Source organism: Ambystoma mexicanum, chromosome 3p (genome assembly GCF_040938575.1).
Source record: "Ambystoma mexicanum isolate Mex_15411 chromosome 3p, UKY_AmexF1_1, whole genome shotgun sequence".
In the NCBI taxonomy this organism is placed as follows: Eukaryota; Metazoa; Chordata; class Amphibia; order Caudata; family Ambystomatidae; genus Ambystoma; species Ambystoma mexicanum.
The window spans coordinates 1,249,143,617-1,249,163,333 of NC_090925.1; the positions used below are offsets into that span (position 1 = coordinate 1,249,143,617).

Consider the following 19,717-nt stretch of genomic DNA (forward strand, 5'->3'; position numbering starts at 1 on the left):
GGAATGCTGCATAAAAGCAGGACTTTGGGGACTGGAACTTCAGAAGTCGCCACAGGACCTGAGAATCTGACGAGGGAGAAGCTGAGTCGACCTAGCACGACAACACCGCCGGTGGAGCCCTGCAGAACCGACTCACCATTTCCCGACGACAGAGAAGATCTCCCGGCTGGAGAGACTTCTTCCCCTGACTGGTGGGCACAACCAGTTTACCTTCTTTCTTCGCACCCCAGACCGGTTTGTGGCCGAACTGCCCGTGCCAAGAACCCCGGCAGCTGGATAGCCACTCACCACTGAACCGCAAATCAACGGACCGCTCCTTGTACCTGAGAAACTCTGCGGCTGGTTTCTTCTCTGGCAGTGCAACCGACTCCTGTTTTATGATTAGATGTTTCACTTTCCTTTCACTGTGAAAGGTACAGTGCACAAAAAGCGACGGCTGCGGACTCTCAAAGTGTGAAAAAACAACAGAACAGGTTGTCATGCCATGTTCTTTCTCCAGAGGGGCGCCTGCTACCTTTTTTGAAAAACGTTGCAAGGAACTTGGGTTTGGTCACCCTGAGTTACCTGGGGGAACCCAGACGTGGACTCCCTGCTCACTGTGCTCAGGGAAGCACAGCTCCACCTCACTGATGAGGTCCAACAGGGCTGAAACACGTGTATGGGGTTGCTGTGGTACTCTTGTTCAGAAAGGAATTGCCATAGCATTTCGGTGTTGGACTGCCCATGTTGGCAGGACAAAGACTGATATGCAAATCGATATTTCCCATCTGTGAAAGGTACAGTGAGCAAAAAAGCATTGGCTGCGGACTCTCGAAGTGGGAAAAAACCAGAGAGCAGGTTATCATGCCATGTTCTTTCTGGAGAGGAGCGCCTGCTACCTTTTTTGAAAAATGGATAGATGTTTCAGTATGTTGCACTGCACATTATATAGAGTGTTTTTTTTATGAACACTGTAGCTCTGGCTATTGATGGTTGCAAGATTTGCTTAATACAGCTTATTGACTACTTTAATGGGAATGCCACATGTTGTGAACAGGTACTCCCAAGAGCTACAGTGTTTGCCAATCCCAATCATTTGTTAATCCAAAACACTATTGGAAGCACACCATTATCACTCTACAGTATTACTGCACATCCGTGGTGTATAGCCGTTTGAGGATAGGATGACAACCGCTATATTATTCTGTCACATGTCTGTAGCATTATTGTCACACCTTATCTCGCCATATAGGAAACACGGACACACATGCACACATCTCCAAACTCTCTCTCCCTCACACACATTTCAGGAGTTGAACCCCCTTTCATCTATGGTTTTAACTTCTTAGGATGCCAGAGCATGGCAAACCTCTCACTTTTCAGTAGGTACTTAGACGGGGCGGATGTGCACGGGGGCAAAGGGAAAATTACCCCCAGGCTGGCTGGACTGTTGCCCCATGGGCCAGAGCTCCAAAATGTAAAATATATAATTGAAAAAGACTATATCCATTAGAATTTACCCTGACGCAAAGGAACCGAGAGCTGCAAAGCCTGCTCCGATTCTGTGAACTGGGCGAGTCATTGGGCCTCATTACGGGTCCGGCGGTAACCATGCCAGTAAAACCAGCAGGTAGCCGCCGGACCCGTAAACAGTTACCAGCGCCTGGCTTGCCGGTAACACTGGGGTATTACAACCCTGGCGTCTGGAAAGTCAGGCGCTGGCACTATGTTGTTCCCCATTCCCATAGAGTCCAATAGGACTCTATGGGAATGGGGACCACAGAAACATTGGCACCGGTAATAACGGTGCTGGTGCGTCCGTGAAAGTCTGTGGGTGGGTGCCGGTTCGCCTGGCAAATCAGAACTACCGGGCGGGAGGGCACCCGCCCACTAGACTTGTACTTTGCCGGTCAGTCCACAACGGTGCCGATAAGCTTACTGGCACTGTTATTTCCAGACAGGCAAGTTTAGCATGAGGCCCATTGTCTTGATTTCAGCAATGTTGTCGATGTGCCTGGGTGGCCCCCACACATGGGCCTCCACAGTGAGTGAGAGGGAGATCAGTCTTGGCTGCAGGGGCATGTTCATGCCACCAGTTGAAATGCATGCATTTAAATAATAGATTCTGTGACCCTGGATGGTAAAGTTGGCACCACTGTTCCCTATACACCATTGCTCTGTTACAATCCAAAACAGCATATCATGAAGCCTACTTGCCAAGAAAGGACAAGTCCATATCATATTAGAGTTTTTTTTCGTCAGTTTGATTCTGTACAAATGCTTACACTCTGTCCTGGTGAATTTCTTGATCACTAGTGTGTTCATACGAAAAGGGTTTAATAGATTCCTGGATAGCACACACGGATGCTACTTATACAGTGGTTATAGAAATGGCTGTAGCACGCAGTTGAAAAGCACACATAAAAGATGTCATATTCTGGTATTAATTATTAGAAGACTACAAACTGAAGGGGTCATTCAGAGTTGGCCAATTTTTTATGGTATTAGTGAAAATCCGTCCTACTTAAGTTTACCACCAGTAGAGGTGGTATTTCTGGAATACCTATAGTGCCACTTCAGTATTACCACCAATCATGGCGGTTATGTAAAAAGGTTTTAACCTTTATTTCAGCCATTATCAGCATCAATGGGAAGGGAGAAATGGATTATGTACAGTAGTGGCTTGTATCACTACTGTTGATTTTGTGTATGCACAAGTGAGTACATTCTGGCCCTTGTATGCATTGTATGGGTAAGGTGGTCAGAAGAGGCAATCAGAGATGCCTATCTTTTCACCCCCTCAAAAAGGCCCTTTGGAAACACGTTTTCACTCTATTGAAGGGAAGCACATGGAATACCACTGATTGTATTTGACCAAACCCTGTCTTGGGTGGACGGTAAAATCAATGGTATTTACAAAATGCTCATGATTTTAATGTTGCCAACAACTCTGAATGACCTCACAAGAGTGTGATTGTTCTCAATTTTCTTGTGTCCAGAACACTCTGCTCTTATGTCACCAACAAAAGACACACATGAGAATCAAAACCAGAAACAGATATATAGATGTAAAGCCACATGAACAAAGATACATCCTTCCACCTATACTTTACACTGTCACAAATACACTCAAACAAACACACACACACACACACTCCCACCTATATGAAAACACACATAAATATAATACGTTGCTCTTGCTCCATCTCCACGTCCAAGGCATATTCCCCTCACAGTTCTCTCTGCGTCTGTGAGTTGAAATATGCAACTGACTTTCCAAGAAAGGGCAACTTGGCAGTGCATAAAAAGCCTTGTCCCATTGCTGTCTTTAGGTCTGCATTGTCCAAGTACAGACTCTATATTCACGATTACCAGAAAGACCCCGACCACAGCCTTCTGTTGTGTCTGGCAGAGGCTGTCTGGTAAATAAAGGTGGTCTACTGTCTAACTAAAAGCCAGGGCAACAGGAGGTGGTGGGGGGCAAGGAATGGGCTTTGTGTGATGGGCAATTAAAGAGCATGATTGGCAAGGAATTGGTGACTGAGCAAGGTGGGCAAGGGAAGGAGTGCGGGCAAGGGATTGAGTTAATAGTTAAAAGATGTAGCAAAAGAGGAACACAGGTCTGAAAGCTAATTGTAAGAAACAGGGGGCATTGAGAATGTGGTGCAAGGGAAGGACACCAAAGGATGATGCCTAAGGAAAATTGGGTAATTGATGCTGAGGTACAAATCTGAAATGATAGATCAGAAGGTTGAAATGTGCTGAGATCTGTCTGACCAGCAATCAACTGCACCTAGTTGTGGGACTGCCCTCCTTTCTTTTTCTGAGTAAGTGATGCATACTTGCTTTATGAACATATGTTCCAGTTACTACTTCTCTTATATTGTTTTAGGTTACTTTATCATGTGACTTGGTGCTTTGAAAGTATACACAATTGTACAGACTAAGATTATAATTATAGTACGTTTTCATTATAATTATAAACGTAGTCTTTTTCTCAGATTTATTTGCCTTAGGAAACAGACGATTAATAGGCTTCCGCCTTGTAGATACATTGGTTCTTTGAAAAACAGATTTATTGAACAGTGTACTAGTTTAGCCGTTCAATAACAACTTTGCAGAAAGGATTTTCTGTTGCTAATATTGAAGATGGAATAGGAGATGATGAAGTCTCCCATGCTTTCTGAATTGGAAGCTGTGGAACGAGGAAGAAAGTGCTCAAATCCCCACCTTCCACACACCACACATTGGGCCTCATTACAAGCATAGCGGTGCAGGAAAAACCAGCGGTAATGCAGTTGTAACTGTTACGACTGCATTACTGCACAGTCATACTATAACTTTGGTGGGGAGGCAGAGGAAAACCCTCCAGCAACGTACTGGAGTTAATTCTGCTGGTTTACTTCCAGAAAATGTGAAAGAATCAGCATAATTACTGCTGGTAGTCATTTCTGCCAAAATCCCCATGGAGTCCATGAGGACTAACATTGTCATGCCACCACTTGTAATCTGACTGTAATTCTGCCGGACCAAGTGGTGGCAACAGTAATACCATTTGGCAGTATTCTGGCAGATTTACCACCGGAATACCGTCACACTTAACTTTCTGTAGAAAAAGTCTCACTCATATGGGTTTATACTCTATAGTGTTACTCTATAAATAATTATAACAATTTATGTTTGCACATCCTTGTGAGGAGACAGGATGACAAGTGAGGGTCATATGTTGTAGGGTTGGGTACACAGGTTGCAGGTGTGGGACTTGTGTTAAGGGATGGGGAGGCAGGAAGCCAGGTATGTTATTTTGCCATGCCAGCTCATGTTTGACTCTGAGAGCAAACCCAGACTTCCTGGGTCACAATGGCTCTACTCTACCAATCAATTCTTTAGCTTTGCCACCTCTTTACATTGTTCAAAAACTAAAGATGGGTTGGGATGGGAGGAGATGTAGCCTGCTGTCAAATGACGAACTGCTAGACAATGACAACTGGAGTCAAAACCCAGCTTTCTGATTTCACTAGTTATATTATACTGGTGAAATAATTTCACTGTTTGCTAAGTGGCAGAGTTTCGAAGGATCCAGGTCTCTAAGAAACAGAATTGAAAAGCATGTTGCATAAAAGGAAAGCAATGTCAATAATTTCTATTATATATTCTTGGGAATGTTTCGGAGGGAAGAGGTTGGTATTAAGTTTACTTGTTGTGGACGTTGTGGCTGATGCACTGTGGGCTTGGTCCATTGCGCTACGGGCTAGAAAAGTAAACTTGCCCCTCAGGCCAAATGTTGCCAAGTCCTCCCCTGTACTTAGATATTGTTTTATGGATGAGCACCAAAATCCAGACACCTCATCAAAATTTCTTTTGTTTATAGGAGTCTTAAGACCTATAATCTTGGATGACGTTGGAGACCGGGAATCAAATCTCACCCTGCTGTACCTGTCTACAAAAAATAACCAGGTATGGGCAAAGTCTTTGCATAAGTAGAAAAAAAGACTGGTAACAAGGTCACTAAAACCTCATCCCGGCCCGGTGACTAGAATTTGTTATTGGCTGAAATGTCTTGACCATGCCAATTAGAGATCAACAGTCTGGTCGCGTTAACAAGACATTTCATTTAATCTAAGTCTGACTTACTTGTTTTATGAAGCCTCAGTATAGATCATTGAGGACTATTTTTTGAAAATGCATCTTGATACAAGCTGGAAGCAATAGGTGAGATTTTTGTAATGCGTTGGATTATGCACTAATAAAGTACTTGGGTGCTCCAAATGGAAGCTCACTCTGCACTGCCCTATTTGTTTCTTATTAGCATATAACACACTAATCTAGTCAGATTGTCTTCATTTGAAGGGCAGACATTGTATGGTTCTCCTGTTAGGCGTTGATGTTTGAATGCTATGCTCTTGATATGAAGTGTAGGTGTCACTTCAAAAGAGAATTGCAGCCCCATGTACTTATAGCATTGTGTGCTTGTGTGATTATTTTTTTTTGCTCTTGATTTTGAGATTATGTTTGTTGGAAAATTGTGAACCAAGTAGAGACAAGCATGTCAAGAATCATGGTATATTTGTTGGTAAAACCAAACATGTTCCCTGGGTGCCGAGGAATGGTCACAACAGTTACTCACACGCTATGGGAGTTTTAGTGCTGCATGGTTCTTTCTTAGCTTTCGTTGTATCTTTCCTGGTTGTCAGGATCACACATTGGTGACCTGACCTCGCCTACCATGTATCCCAACCTGGCACATTTAGATCTTGCAGGTGGGATCATGTGCTGGGCAAATGCACAGATGGTTGGACCACCGGGGTTATCTGGCTCCCCCTCCTGGTGCTAGCAAGTAACCTCATCTTGTCGGCCTCAAAGTGTGGGGGAGTTTCTGATCTGTGGTTTCTTTTTTAGTGAGTATACAGCAAACCACTTTTTTACTGGACCTCTATATCTATAAATGTATAATATAAATATATATAAATCTAAATCTATAGATTTCCATGACATAATGATTACGTTTCTCGCAGAAAACAGCATTGAGTGGATGATCCACAATTCAGTGGCTATGACATTGAGTGTTGGAGACCATCCATGAACAGCCAGAACTTTTGGGTTCAGTACATTGGGCCCTTGAAGGACATTTTCAGTTTGCACTGAATTCAATCTCAAAATATTAAGATCACTGGACCACATCATATGACACATGGTACCTATTTGCTGATACTGGGCCTCATTACAAGCCTGGCGGTCCGGAAATAGCATACCGGCACCCTTTCCAGACCACCAGACTACAAGTCTGCCCACAGGGGCCGTTGCTCCGGGCAGGCCAGGCCTGCCAGGGGATGGGGGACACCTTCCCCTGCAGGCATGCTTTTACAGAAGCACTGGCACCATTAGCAACGCTGCTTGTGCTTCCTTGTCGCCAATCCCATGGAGTCCTATGTGACTCCACAGGAATGGGGACTTACACTTTTCGCCGCCTGACATCCCGAACTGCCGGGGCTTGTAATGTCTCGGTGGCACTGGGATATCAGGCGGTGGAGTGCTGTTAAGAGTTCGGCGGCAACCGGCCAGTAGCACCGGCAGGCTACCGCCGAACTTGTAATGAGGGCCACTGGCTTCAGCAGTTAGCTGCTAGTTCCACTCCGAAGAGCCTGCTCAGAGTGAAGGATTTTCATGTATTGTACCTGGATCTTACTATTCTTTGTGCATCCTGAGACATCTAGGATAAAGTCTGAACTTTACAGTAGGTCCTCATCTTTGATGCATTTGCCCAAAACTCCTATCCATGTCTCAGCTAGTGTTCCATTTATACCTTCATTATTATGAATATACTTTTTATAGGTATGTTTTATTTTGCAGTTTGACTTATCTGCATTCCAGATATCTTCTTCCCAGTATGTGATTTTCTGTGTTTTAGAGTTGAGAACCTAGCCCCAGTCTTTAGAAGGTTATTCATTCTGTGTTGAAGACACTCTGATGACAGGAGATTCTACTTCTTTTATTCTAGGACCTAATCAGGTCTGCAATCATGCACCCACCCAATTTCCCTCTTTAGTGGCTACTTTGGGTCCACCCTCTGTATCTAAAAGCAACATTGCCATTTTGGGTGTTTTTTCAATATTGGCCTGTGTATCCCAGGATCACGTGCCTTTTGTAGCACACAGAAACCATTGATCATATTACAAAGAGCCAATCCTATCTGCCTAGCACTCCCTCTGTGCATTTCCATGCAAGCCTATTCATGCCCTGTGGAATGCCCATCAGCCTGGGTAGGCCAGATACCCCCAATTTAGAAGCCTTAAAGATTGTGTTGTTTATTCTGTCCTTTGTATTCAAGTAATGGTTATCAAAGAGGTTTTCTATGTTTTCCACAAGTCGTATGGAGCTTATACTGTCAGCACATGTGAGTGATATAATAATTTGGGCATCAAGTTCATTTTTTCTCCCCATGACTGAGAACAGCAGTAGATAGCGACCTTCCTTTAATAAAGGGGCATGTTTTACCACTGCTATCACTGCCTCGCTCTTCCTTGATCTTAAAGGAGAAAAACAGAAATATACTACTAATTTTGCGGCTAATTTCATGAGACCCAGGCTAACGAGGTGTGTTTCGGGTCTCTGGGATTTTGAAAAACCCTGTATAAAGGAATGGGTTTAGCAAGGGCATTAACATTCCATAACTCCAGTGTCACGTAACCTTTAGGGAATACAAAGTTTAGTTGGTGTGTGGTCCATTCTGTGCAGGGAAGAGGCATTTCCTCATATCTGTGTCAAAGTACATTGGCCATGGGCATGGGTTCTAGGGTAGCACGGAAACCTTGTGGGACATCTGTTTATCTGCTGGAATATGAAATGAAGTTAATTTATATATATTCCAGGGCTATAAAAAATGACTGTGGTAAAGACCTAACCACACACAAATGTGTGGGTTTAGGCCCTATATATGGTGTTGAAAGGTTGTTGAGCAGTCTAGTTCCAATTGGATCCATGAGATCTATTTTTGGGGATCTCTTGGGGAGCGATTGGAAGTAACACTGGCAGTATTAATATGCATAACATCTTGCATATTTTACTTTTGAGTGCCTGGTAATTGCCCTTTGCACCCACTTTCAGAGATCAGGGTTCCACCTCTATAATATATATATATATATATATATATATATATATATATATATATATATATATATATACCTACAAGAAGCATCTAAGATTGATCTATGGACTGCTCACGTGACCTCTGACCCAAAACTGTCATCTTTGAAAGGTCTTTCAACCTCCAAAAGGGGCATCAACTGGGCAGAGAGCAATATGGAGCTCATCCAAACAGCATCAGTGCCATCATTCCATCTTCCTGATGCTGCCTGCAGAGGTCAGGGGACATACAAGAAGCATCCAGGAAGGATCTATGGACTACTCACGTGACCTCTGACCCCAAATTCACAATCTTTGAAGGGTCTTTCCACCTCCAAAAGGGGCTTAAACTGGGTTCAGAGCAACACGAAGCTCATCACAACAACATCAGAGGCACTCATTCCAGCTGCCTGAGTCCGCCTGCAGATGTCAGGGGGCCTACAAAAAGCATCCAGGATCGATCTAAGGACTGGTCACGTGCCCTCTGACCCCAAAACCACTATCTTTGAAAGGTCTTTCCACTTCCAAAAGGGGCTTCACTCAGGCTGAGAGCAACACAGAGCTCCCCAAAACAACATCAGAGGCATTCATTCCACTGCCTGAGGCTGCCTGCAGAGGTGGCTCAGAGGCAGCCTGGCTCCCCTACCTGCTCCTGCTCCTAATCTGAGCGCAGCATCCTCTGTCCAGCCTGCTCCTCTCAGCCCCCTGAACTACCCGCAAGAGACTTGAGTCTGTGAGTCAAGTGGGGTCTTGACCCAAGAGAGAGAAGAAACCACACGCAATTGTAGTTAATGGTGTGTGTGTGTGTGTGTGTGTATGTGTGTGTGTGTGCCAATGCTGGTTGATACAGGGTCAGACTATACTATTATTGATAGCTGTGTATGGGTCACCCATTTTAAGGCATCAAAATTGACTCGCCCTAGCATTAAAGCGAATGCATATGGTGGAGTACACATCAAACTATTTGGAGTATTTAAAGCAAAGTTGGAATGCAAAAGGAAATCTATGGTGGCTAATGTTTACGTCTCCAGGAATGGTGGGAGCCTGTTGGGGGTGGTATGAACAGAGAGAAATGGAGATTGTTGTGGAACCCAAGGTTCCGGAACGTGTGACTGTGATGAGTGAGCAGGTGTGATAATGCCCAGAAGTGTGTTTCAAAACAGTATTCAGAATGGTGTGGGGTGCTTGAAGGGCTATCACCCCGGCACTTGCCTAAAGGATGGTGCTAGACCGGTCATAGGGAAAGTAAGGACAGTGCCTATTTGCATGAGGGAGGAGGTTTCCAGTGACATCCAAAAAATTGAAAGGGAAGGAGTGATAGTAGAGACGTCGGAGTGGGTGTACGAAAGGCAAACGGGCAGGGGAGGTTTTGTGTAGACCTGATACAGCTTAATTGTGAAGTATTTGTTAATAGGTTTCCATTCCCTAACATAGGAGAAATGGTAAGCATGGCCACTGGAGCGAAGGTATTCAGTGCTCTGGACTTAGCCTCAGTGTACCATCAGGTGAGGCATTAACCTGAGTCCATGGATCTTACCACGTTCATCACTCATGAGGGTACCTTTTGATTTAAGAGGATGCCTTTTGGTTTGGTTTGAGCCACTGTGTTTTTTCAGAGAGTCATGCATAGTTTGTTTGAGAATGTCAAAGGTATTTTCAAGATTACATCTTGGTTACGGGAAAATATATTGTTGAACATGATTTGAGTTTGAATAGAGTGTTGAGGATATTGATGGATGCAAGGCTTACTTACCCAGCAAAAGGAAAAGTTCAAGTTCAGGGTGACGTCTATTGATTGCTTGGGTCACACAGTTAGTGATAGAGGCTTCGAACCTAGGGGAGAGTTGGTAATGGCTATTGTGGAGTTAGAACATCCCAAGAATACGCAGAAGGTTCTGTCCTTCTTAGGACTGGTTAAGTACTCCTCTAAATTTGTGAAGCACTTTGCAGATAGATATAAGATGATTAGAGAGCTTTGCAAAAATTAGACAGATTTTCTTTGGGATGGAGAATGTCAGAGATAATTTGAGGGTATAAAGACTGCTTTTGCAAGGGCAAACGCACTTGCAAATTGGGATACCAGTTGTGATACATATCTCATGACAGATGCGAGTGAGCCATTGCTGGCTGCTGTGCTCGTGCAGAAACAAGTGGAAAGGGTGGTTGCATTTGTCTCGAGGATACTTTAAGGAGCTGAACCACAATATTATTTCATAGAGCGAGAAGCCCCTAGTGTGGTGTGGGCAGTGAAGAAGTTCAGGGCGTTTCTGTGGGGTAGGGTGTTCATGGTTTGCAATGACCACAACCCACTGGTGAGTGTGTTCATGAGTAAAGGATTGGACGGAGTGTCTTGCAGAATAGTGAGGTGGATCATGTCGATGCAAGGACATGCCTTTGTGCTGACACATGCCCCAGGAATGGAGAACACGATCGCAGATTTTCTCTCCAGAGCAAGACTTTCTGGGCAGATGGCATAAGTGGAAGGAAGGAGAGGCTGAGGAAGCTAACAATGTATTTTTGGTGTGTGGGAACATGGTTAAGTTAAAAAGTCTGGGAAGATGCCGATGAGCAAGATATGGAGATTAGACACATTAAGGATTTTGTTAGGAATGGCTGGCGCAAATTAGGCTGGATTGGTAGCCTATCATAAAGTTGGAGAAGAGATGAGTATAGAAGGGAATTTATTATGCAAAGAAGAGTGTATAGTGCCTCCATTTGGTGTGAGAGGTACGTTTATTGAAGCAGGACATAAGGGGCATCTTGGGATGACCAAAATGAAAGGAAGGTTGGTGGGCAAATTTGGATTCAGAAGTGGAAAGTCTGGTGAAGAGTTGCACCCTGTGTCACGAAGCAGATAAATCACTCAGGAGTTTTACCCATCCTCTCAGGCCATTGGAATTGCAGGAAATGCCATGGGAGTAAATTGCCCTAGATATTCCAGGTTCCATTGTGGGTCATTGTCATCATGGATCTCTAATCAAAATGGGTTGAGGTAGAGGTGGTGTTGGAGGCGGACACGCTTGCTGTGATCGATTTCTGGACTAAGTGTTTCAGAGAGAGGGTTTTCCAAGGAAATTCCTAACTGACTTTGGGAATGATCGAAGATATTTTGGGAGGCATTTGGGCTGAGCATCACAAGACGTCACTGTACCAGTGCTGTCGTAGATTGGTTTAACCCAATTGGTGAGCTGTGCCTGGGAAGAGATAGTCAAGAAGAGGGCTTGTGCATACAGGTTGGCTCCGCATGCCACTACGGGCCTGGTGCCATTTGTGTTATTTAGTTAGAGATAGCCGCACACAGCGGTTTGTCCACCTTAGTTGGGAAAGGACTGTTTTGTGGAATGAGGATGAGTTGAGAGATGGCATTGAAAGGAAGGCGGAATGGATAAAGAGGAGATAGGATGAGCTGAGGAGGGTGAGTAGCTGTGAAGTCGAGGAGGGAGAGAGTGTAAGAGTGAGAAGACCAAGACATGTGCCAAATGGGGAATAGTAGGTTTTTGGTGCCACAGCGAATAAGGAGAGTGTTGGATGATGCAGTTGTATTGGAAGATGGGAAGGTCTGGAACAAGGAGAGGGCTGCCAAGGATGGGGTAGACTAATGGACCAGAGTTATCGTGCCTTGCATGAGTTCTGGTTTCCATAGTATGTGGGGGGAGATGTGTTATGTTGTACTTATTGTGTTTCTTTGTTTTGCAGCATTGTTTCTCTGCAGCCTCACCTGTATATAGTTGAACTGCTGGTACATTCTTGAATAGATAGAGTGCCCGTATTAGAATGTGAGATGCAGTTCTGAGTGTTTGGGGTTGAACAGTGGAGGCAGTTGAAGGAAGATACGGAAGCAGGAGGAGAGAATATCTAAGCCTGTTAACCATCTGACGCGTTGTGGGAACCCCGAAGGTGTCTACGCTGCTAGTTCCCAGGGATCTGCCATCCAGGTGGCCAGGACACAGCCATCAGCAGTAAATCCAGTTCCTGGGGGTGAACCAGTGTGGGAGGATAACCTGGATGGGGGGTCTTCGGGGAATGGAAGTGGTACCTTGAAGAGTGAGACACGGTATCCTCTTCCATATGACACATTTTCCCCATCGTACCCAGTAGGATATTTAGAAACTGAACCCCCCCCCATTTGCCAACACAAACACTTTCACGCACCATGAAAGACAACGGATTAACACCAGAGCCATTTACCTGACATGTCCTAACACAAGGGTCAGGCAGAGTCAGGCAATTGCCCATAACTACACACACCTGACGCCCCTTTCCCTTCCCCATAGGGATAAACAGTGTAGCACGAGATCACACTCTGAGCAAGGCCGAACGCACGAGGAAGCAGCCAGTCTAGGATAACAGTTCAAACGGAGTAGAAAGGCAGTGAGACCAGAGAGGACGACAAGGAGGGAATTTCCCTTGCCCTTTTCAACCCAGACCTGCGGAGCCTCCAAAAAAGGGAATGTTAGACCGGGAATCGCAGCTGTCGAATGATGTGGCGGATGCCAGCGGTACATTGGCCTCTCCTGCACTGATAGCCAGGTCGGGGAGAAGCGGTTGCCATCATGATACCGTCCTTGACCCAGCGGCAAAAGAAACACTAACGAGTGCAGCACAGCCTGTGAGTCGGAAGGAACTGATAGTGGACCGACTGTGTTAGGCTCAAGGTTGCAGTGGCAACATTATAGAAGAAAAAAGATGATAATAGACAAAAGTCTTTTGTGAGTGAAATTGGTACCAGAAATATAGTGGTCTGGCGCCACCGAGTGCTCATTCGAAGGACTCTGGCTTATACCCCTCTCCTGAACAAAGAAAGTGTATCGAACCAAGATGGTAGAAACTACAACTACCAAGCAGCCTTAGGGGAGGCCGGCTTGAGGTGTCAAAGTGGTCATACGAGGGTCAAGCCGAACTCCTTGTACAGTCGTAAGTATTTCACACGTTGTGGAAGTAAAGTGAACTTTGTTACTGGAGCAAATGTGCAAATCTGAACTGAGGGATGCCTGTGAAGTAAGGTGAATAATAATACACCCGTGAACCCTGACTGGTATCCAAGTGTGGAAATGTCGATTTTATCTGTTAATCAGTTCATAACAATATGGCTTAAAAGAGAGCCTGCTACAAAACAATCTGTTTGGGTGCCAATTACAAACGCCATTCAAAGGATTAGGCCTCACGTTAGAGGTCCTTGCTTAAAACTGCACCATGCATAAACTTGCTTACGCTCGCTTGAATTCAAGATAAACAGCATGACCTCTCACCGAGATATGCGTGTTGAAAGTACATTAGTTCATCCCAGATGTGAGGAAACTTCCGCTGAGATGAGAAATCTACCGTAAATTATATTATTAATACAAACAAGACCGGCAGAAACTTCCCTTTTTCTCTGCTACTCTTAACCTTTGTACACAGTAGACCAGGGGTGCACAACTGATTTTGACAGAGGGCCGAAAGTACCCTACATGATTGCTATAGTGGGCCGAAAAGTAAATGTGGGTGGGGCGGTAGGCGCGGTGGGGCGTGGTGTGGCAGGAGGCTTTTTCAACCCCTAATTTTTATTAAACACTATGCCCCATAGCCCCCATCCCTCAAACAAACACTATGCCCTATGGCCCCCACTCCCCAACCAAACACTATGCCCCATGGCCCCCACCCCTCATGCAAACACTAGGCCCCAAGACACCCACCCCTCATGCAAACACTATGTCCCATGGCCCCCACTCCCCAACCAAACACTATGCCCCATGACACCCACCCCTCATGCAAACACTATGCCCCATGACACCCACCCCTAATGCAAACACTATGCCCCAAGACACCCACCCCTCAAGCAAACAATATGCCCCATAGCCCCCACTCCCCGACCAATCACTATGCCCCATGACACCCACCGCTCATGCAAACACTATGCCCCAAGACACCCACCCCTCATGCAAACACTATGCCCCAAGACACCTACCCCTCAAGCAAACACTATGCCCCATGCCACCAAGCACGCACCATGCATACATACTCATACAGACCCCAACCCCCCCACCCCTGCATAGAAACTAACAAGCATACACCATGCACCCATACAGACCCGAACCCCCCACCCCCAACTCAGCACACAAACCCACAAGCATACACCATGCACCCATACAGACCCGAACCCCTCCCACCCCCAACTCAGCACACAAACCCACAAGCATACACCATGCACCCATACAGACCCGAACCCCCCCACCCCCAACTCAGCACACAAACCCACAAGCATACACCATGCACCCATACAGACCCGAACCCCCCACCCCCAACTCAGCACACAAACCCACAAGCATACACCATGCACCCATACAGACCCGAACCCCCCCACCCCTAACTCAGCACACAAACCCACAAGCATACACCATGCACCCATACAGACCCAAATCCCCACCCCCAACTCAGCACACAAACCCACAAGCATACACCATGCACCCATACAGACCCGAACCCCCCCCACCCCCAACTCAGCACACAAACCCACAAGCATACACCATGCACCCATACAGACCTGAACCCCCCCTCCCCCAACTCAGCACACAAACCCACAAGCATACACCATGCACCCATACAGACCCGAACCCCCCCACCCCCAACTCAGCACACAACCTCACAAGCATACACCATACACCCATACAGACCCCACCCCCAACTCACCATACAAACTCACAAGTATACACCATGCACCCATACAGACCCAAACCCCCCACCCACAAGCATACACTATGCACCCATACAGACCCGAACCCCCCACCCCCAACTCAGCACACAAACCCACAAGCATACACCATGCACCCATACAGACCCGACCCCCCCACCCCCAACTCAGCACACAAACTCACAAGCATACACCATGCACCCATACAGACCCGAACCCCCCACCCCCAACTCAGCACACAAACCCACAAGCATACACCATGCACCCATACAGACCCGAACCCCCCCCACCCCCAACTCAGCACACAAACCCACAAGCATACACCATGCACCCATAAAGACCCCACCCCCAACTCACCATACAAACTCACAAGCATACACCATGCACCCATACAGACCCAAACCCCCACCCCCAACTCAGCACACAAAGCCACAAGCATACACCATGCACCCATACAGACCCGAACCCCCCCACCCCCAACTCAGCATACAAACCCACAAGCATACACCATGCACCCATACAGACCCGAACCCCCCCACCCCCAACTCAGCTCACAAGCATACACCATGCACCCATACAGACCCCACCCCCAACTCACCATACAAACTCACAAGTATACACCATGCACCCATACAGACCCGAACCCCCCCACCCCCAACTCAGCACACAAAACCACAAGCATACACCATGCACCCATACAGACCCGAACCCCCCACCCCCAACACAGCACACAAACCCACAAGCATACACCATGCACCCATACAGACCAGAACCCCTCCCACCCCCAACTCAGCACACAAACCCACAAGCATACACCATGCACCCATACAGACCCCAACCCTCCCCACCCCCAACTCAGCACACAAACCCACAAGCATACACCATGCACCCATACAGACTCGAACCCCCCACCCCCAACTCAGCACACAAACCCACAAGCATACACCATGCACCCATACAGACCCGAACCCCCCCACCCCCAACTCAGCACACAAACCCACAAGCATACACCATGCACCCATACAGACCCGAACCCCCACCCCCAACTCAGCACACAAACCCACAAGCATACTGTCATGATCTCTGCTTCCAAAAGATCAGGACTTGCCCGACTCCCTTGGAAGCAGACCCATAACCCCGGTTCTGAGTGCCAGCCAGTCCCAATTGGGACCTTTCGGACCCTGTCCTGGCGCCAGTGGCACCAGGCTCATAAAGATGCCCAGTCCCAGCGCTGGAAGCGCCGGGCTCATAATGCTTGGGTGGACTTACCTGCAGCAGACCATGCTGCTTACTTACCTGCCAGTTGAACCCCTGATCCTCTTCTGTTTGGGACTACTTTTCCTGTTGGGTGGGGCAGGAGCCACTCCCTAGGTTCAGAACACTGGAACTCTTCTGGAAAGCAGGAACTTTTCTTACCTAGGCGTGGCTGTGGAAGGAGACACCTAAGCACTACAGGAGGCTATTTAAACCACACCCGATGGATGAATCTTGCTTTGCGTTATTCTGCATTCTCTGCAGCAGAACGCTCATCGTGTCTTCTGCTTCTGATCCTGGGCCTAAGGGAAAAAAGGCTTACCATCCTGGAATCCAGTCTTCAGCAGCACCTGTAAAGACAAAGAAAGAACAGGTTAGCACTACGATCTTCAGTGGCAGCGCATCTCTTACCTGGTCCATCGGCTGTCACCAACGCCTCGCGCTGCATTCCGGCATCTGAAAGACAAAGGCTTACCTACTCTTCGCATGCTCCGGAGGTCTTCGCACTGCATTCCGGCATCTGAAAGACAAAAGCTTACCAGCTCTTCGCACGCTCCGGAGGCCTTCGGCGCTGCATCCCGCATCTGAAAGACAAAAGAAGGTGCGTTTAAAGACATTGGGCAACTTTATTACTCACGTGCCATTACTCCTTCCCACGCCGAATCCAGTGGGTATTCCAGCACCCTCCAGCTTCTCTAAAGCTCCGAACTTGTACCTGCAAGATAAAAGGGACAGTTAGTGCGCATCGTGAAGCAGGCTACAAGCGCTTACTTACGTGCTTCCAGGCGCTTCTATTCCTCACGCAGGTTCGATCCTCAACTCTCATCAGCCCGCCATCCGCCATCGCCGGAACCCTGCAAAACAAGAGATCACATTACAAAAGACTTTTAAGACATTTGAAGTGCCCAGAACTTACCGTTCGTGCAGTTAACGACGGACAGCAGTCCTCTGAGGTCAAGAGGCCTGCACCCTTATCCAGTGAAGAAACTGGTTACGGCACCCTGCCCCGAGGCAGATGGGGAGCCCGGCGTTCACTTACCTAACGTGAGGGTGTTAACCTTTGGGGTTCTACAGGAGAAGAGAAAGGGAAGAGGAGAGAGGCACCCAATAACCCCAGTTCATTAATCCCATATTTTCTATCTGCAGACATCTTACTCTTCGAGTCAGACATACAGTGCACAGAGGTCCAGCCCAAAGAGCCAACCGTGTGTTACACATCACCTTTGAAGATACGGCATTCATCCAGTCAAGACCGGCGCCTCTGCGGGAATCAGGTGAGCGTTACAGAACGCAAAGCCCATCGCAAAACTCCCACCCAGGCGCTATGGAAACCTCGGATACCGACCAGCTAGCCCAGTTACTTGGGGAACTAAGAGCAGAAGTGCATGCAGCCCGTCAGGAAACGAATGCTCTAAGAAGGGAACTGATTATTTCCAAGGAGCGAACAGACGATCTCGCTAGACAATTGCTACAGTCACAAGCCGGACAAACTCCGTTACCCGCATCAGGGGCAAATCTTCCTTCAACATCCTCTACGAACCCAGTGCAGATCAACCTACCTGGGAATGTACCTCTGGCTCCGCCCGAACGATTTTCGGGTGACCCAAAGAGGTTTGCAGTATTTATTAATCAGTGCCGGTTGCACTTCTTATGCCGGCCAGCAGCCTTTCCAACTGATCAAGCTAAGGTAGCTTTCGTGCTTTCGTACCTTAGTGGCAATGCGGCAGACTGGTCGATCCCTCTAGTTAATCAAGATGATCCGGTTCTCCATGATTTTCAAGCCTTTCAGCTCAGTATGGAAAAACTGTTTGCAAGACATTCACAGGGGCAGGCCTTGGACAATGAGCTCCTTTCATTGCGACAGGGTAATCAAGACCTTTTGGCTTATATTGCGTCTTTCAACAGACTGATAGTGGAAACTCGATGGCCTGAGGACAAAAGGATTACGCTGTTTTATAGAGGTCTACGTGGAGAGCTCAAAGATGTGTTAGCCCAAGTAGTGAATCCCCCGCAAGACTGTTCGGACTATATTGACTTAGTCGTTCAAATTGACCACAGACTGCAGAACAGGAAGGCCGATCGTTCCAAGTTTGATGCTCGAGTATTTTCCAAACCACCAACTCCTACCAAAGGAGTAGACTCCGGGGAACCCATGCAAATAGGGGGCCTGAAAGGACCACTAACACAAAAGGAGCGGGAAAGGAGAAAACAGCTGCAATTATGCCTCTATTGCGGAAACTCGGGGCACTTTCTTCGAGACTGTCCGGTGAAACCAGCCAAGAAGGCAGTAGGAGCTGCAGTTACCAGGGTCACAAACTCTGAGCAGGGAAACAACCTCGCCCGACAAGAATAGAGGTCCTCTTGCCGAGCGTTAAAACCAGTTCCGTGACCTCGCATTTCGTGATACCTATGGTCCTCATTAGCCCTGAACATCCGGATCGATTACATGCGATTGAAGCTTACGTCGACAGCGGTGCCATCGGCAATTATGTGGATCATGAAATGGTTTTGAGGATGAATCTGACTCTTTGTCCAAAGGCTGTAAAGGACGTCATTACTACGGTGGATGGTACGGAGATAGCCTCCGGACCAGTAACGCATACCACCCAAGAAGTGACGCTAGTAAGTCAAGATGGACACCATGAGAAGATCGTGTTCGATGTGATGAAGGCCCCCCAGTTCCAGATTATTCTAGGAATTCCTTGGTTAGAGAAGCACAATCCTCAGATCGATTGGCGAGCAAGAACGGTTCAGTTTCCAGAATGTGTCTCTACTTGTCACCCTCCACCTGGTGTTGCACTGGCAGCAATTTCCTCGGAGGCTCCTCAGTTACCTCCTGAATACCTAGAATTCCAAGATGTTTTCCGGAAGGATCAGGCTAACTCTCTACCTCCTCATAGGTCTTATGACTGCCAGATAGACCTGATACCTGGATCTACTCCTCCTTGTAGTAGAATTTATGCCCTCACCGAGCCTGAGAATCTTCACCTCCGACAATACCTGGATCAATACCTAGCCAATGGGTTTATTCGTCCTTCCAAGTCCCCTGCTTCCTCAGCTTTGTTCTTCGTTCCAAAAAAAGAAGGGGACCTTAGAACTTGTATAGATTATCGCGCCCTGAACCAGATCACCGTTAAGAATAGATATCCGTTACCTTTGAGCCCTGAACTCCTGGACCAAGTCAGAAAAGCA

General features: G+C 47.0%; 1 protein-coding gene across 1 annotated transcript in view; it reads left to right on the top strand.

The window, feature by feature from the left end:
* Positions 1-19,717, top strand: part of GUCY2C (guanylate cyclase 2C) — a 484,448-nt gene that overhangs the window by 37,224 nt on the left and 427,507 nt on the right. Inside the window, exon 3 of the mRNA XM_069650287.1 lies at positions 5,351-5,436. Coding sequence (XP_069506388.1) covers positions 5,351-5,436 — 86 coding nt within the window. The remainder of the gene's footprint in view (positions 1-5,350; positions 5,437-19,717) is intronic.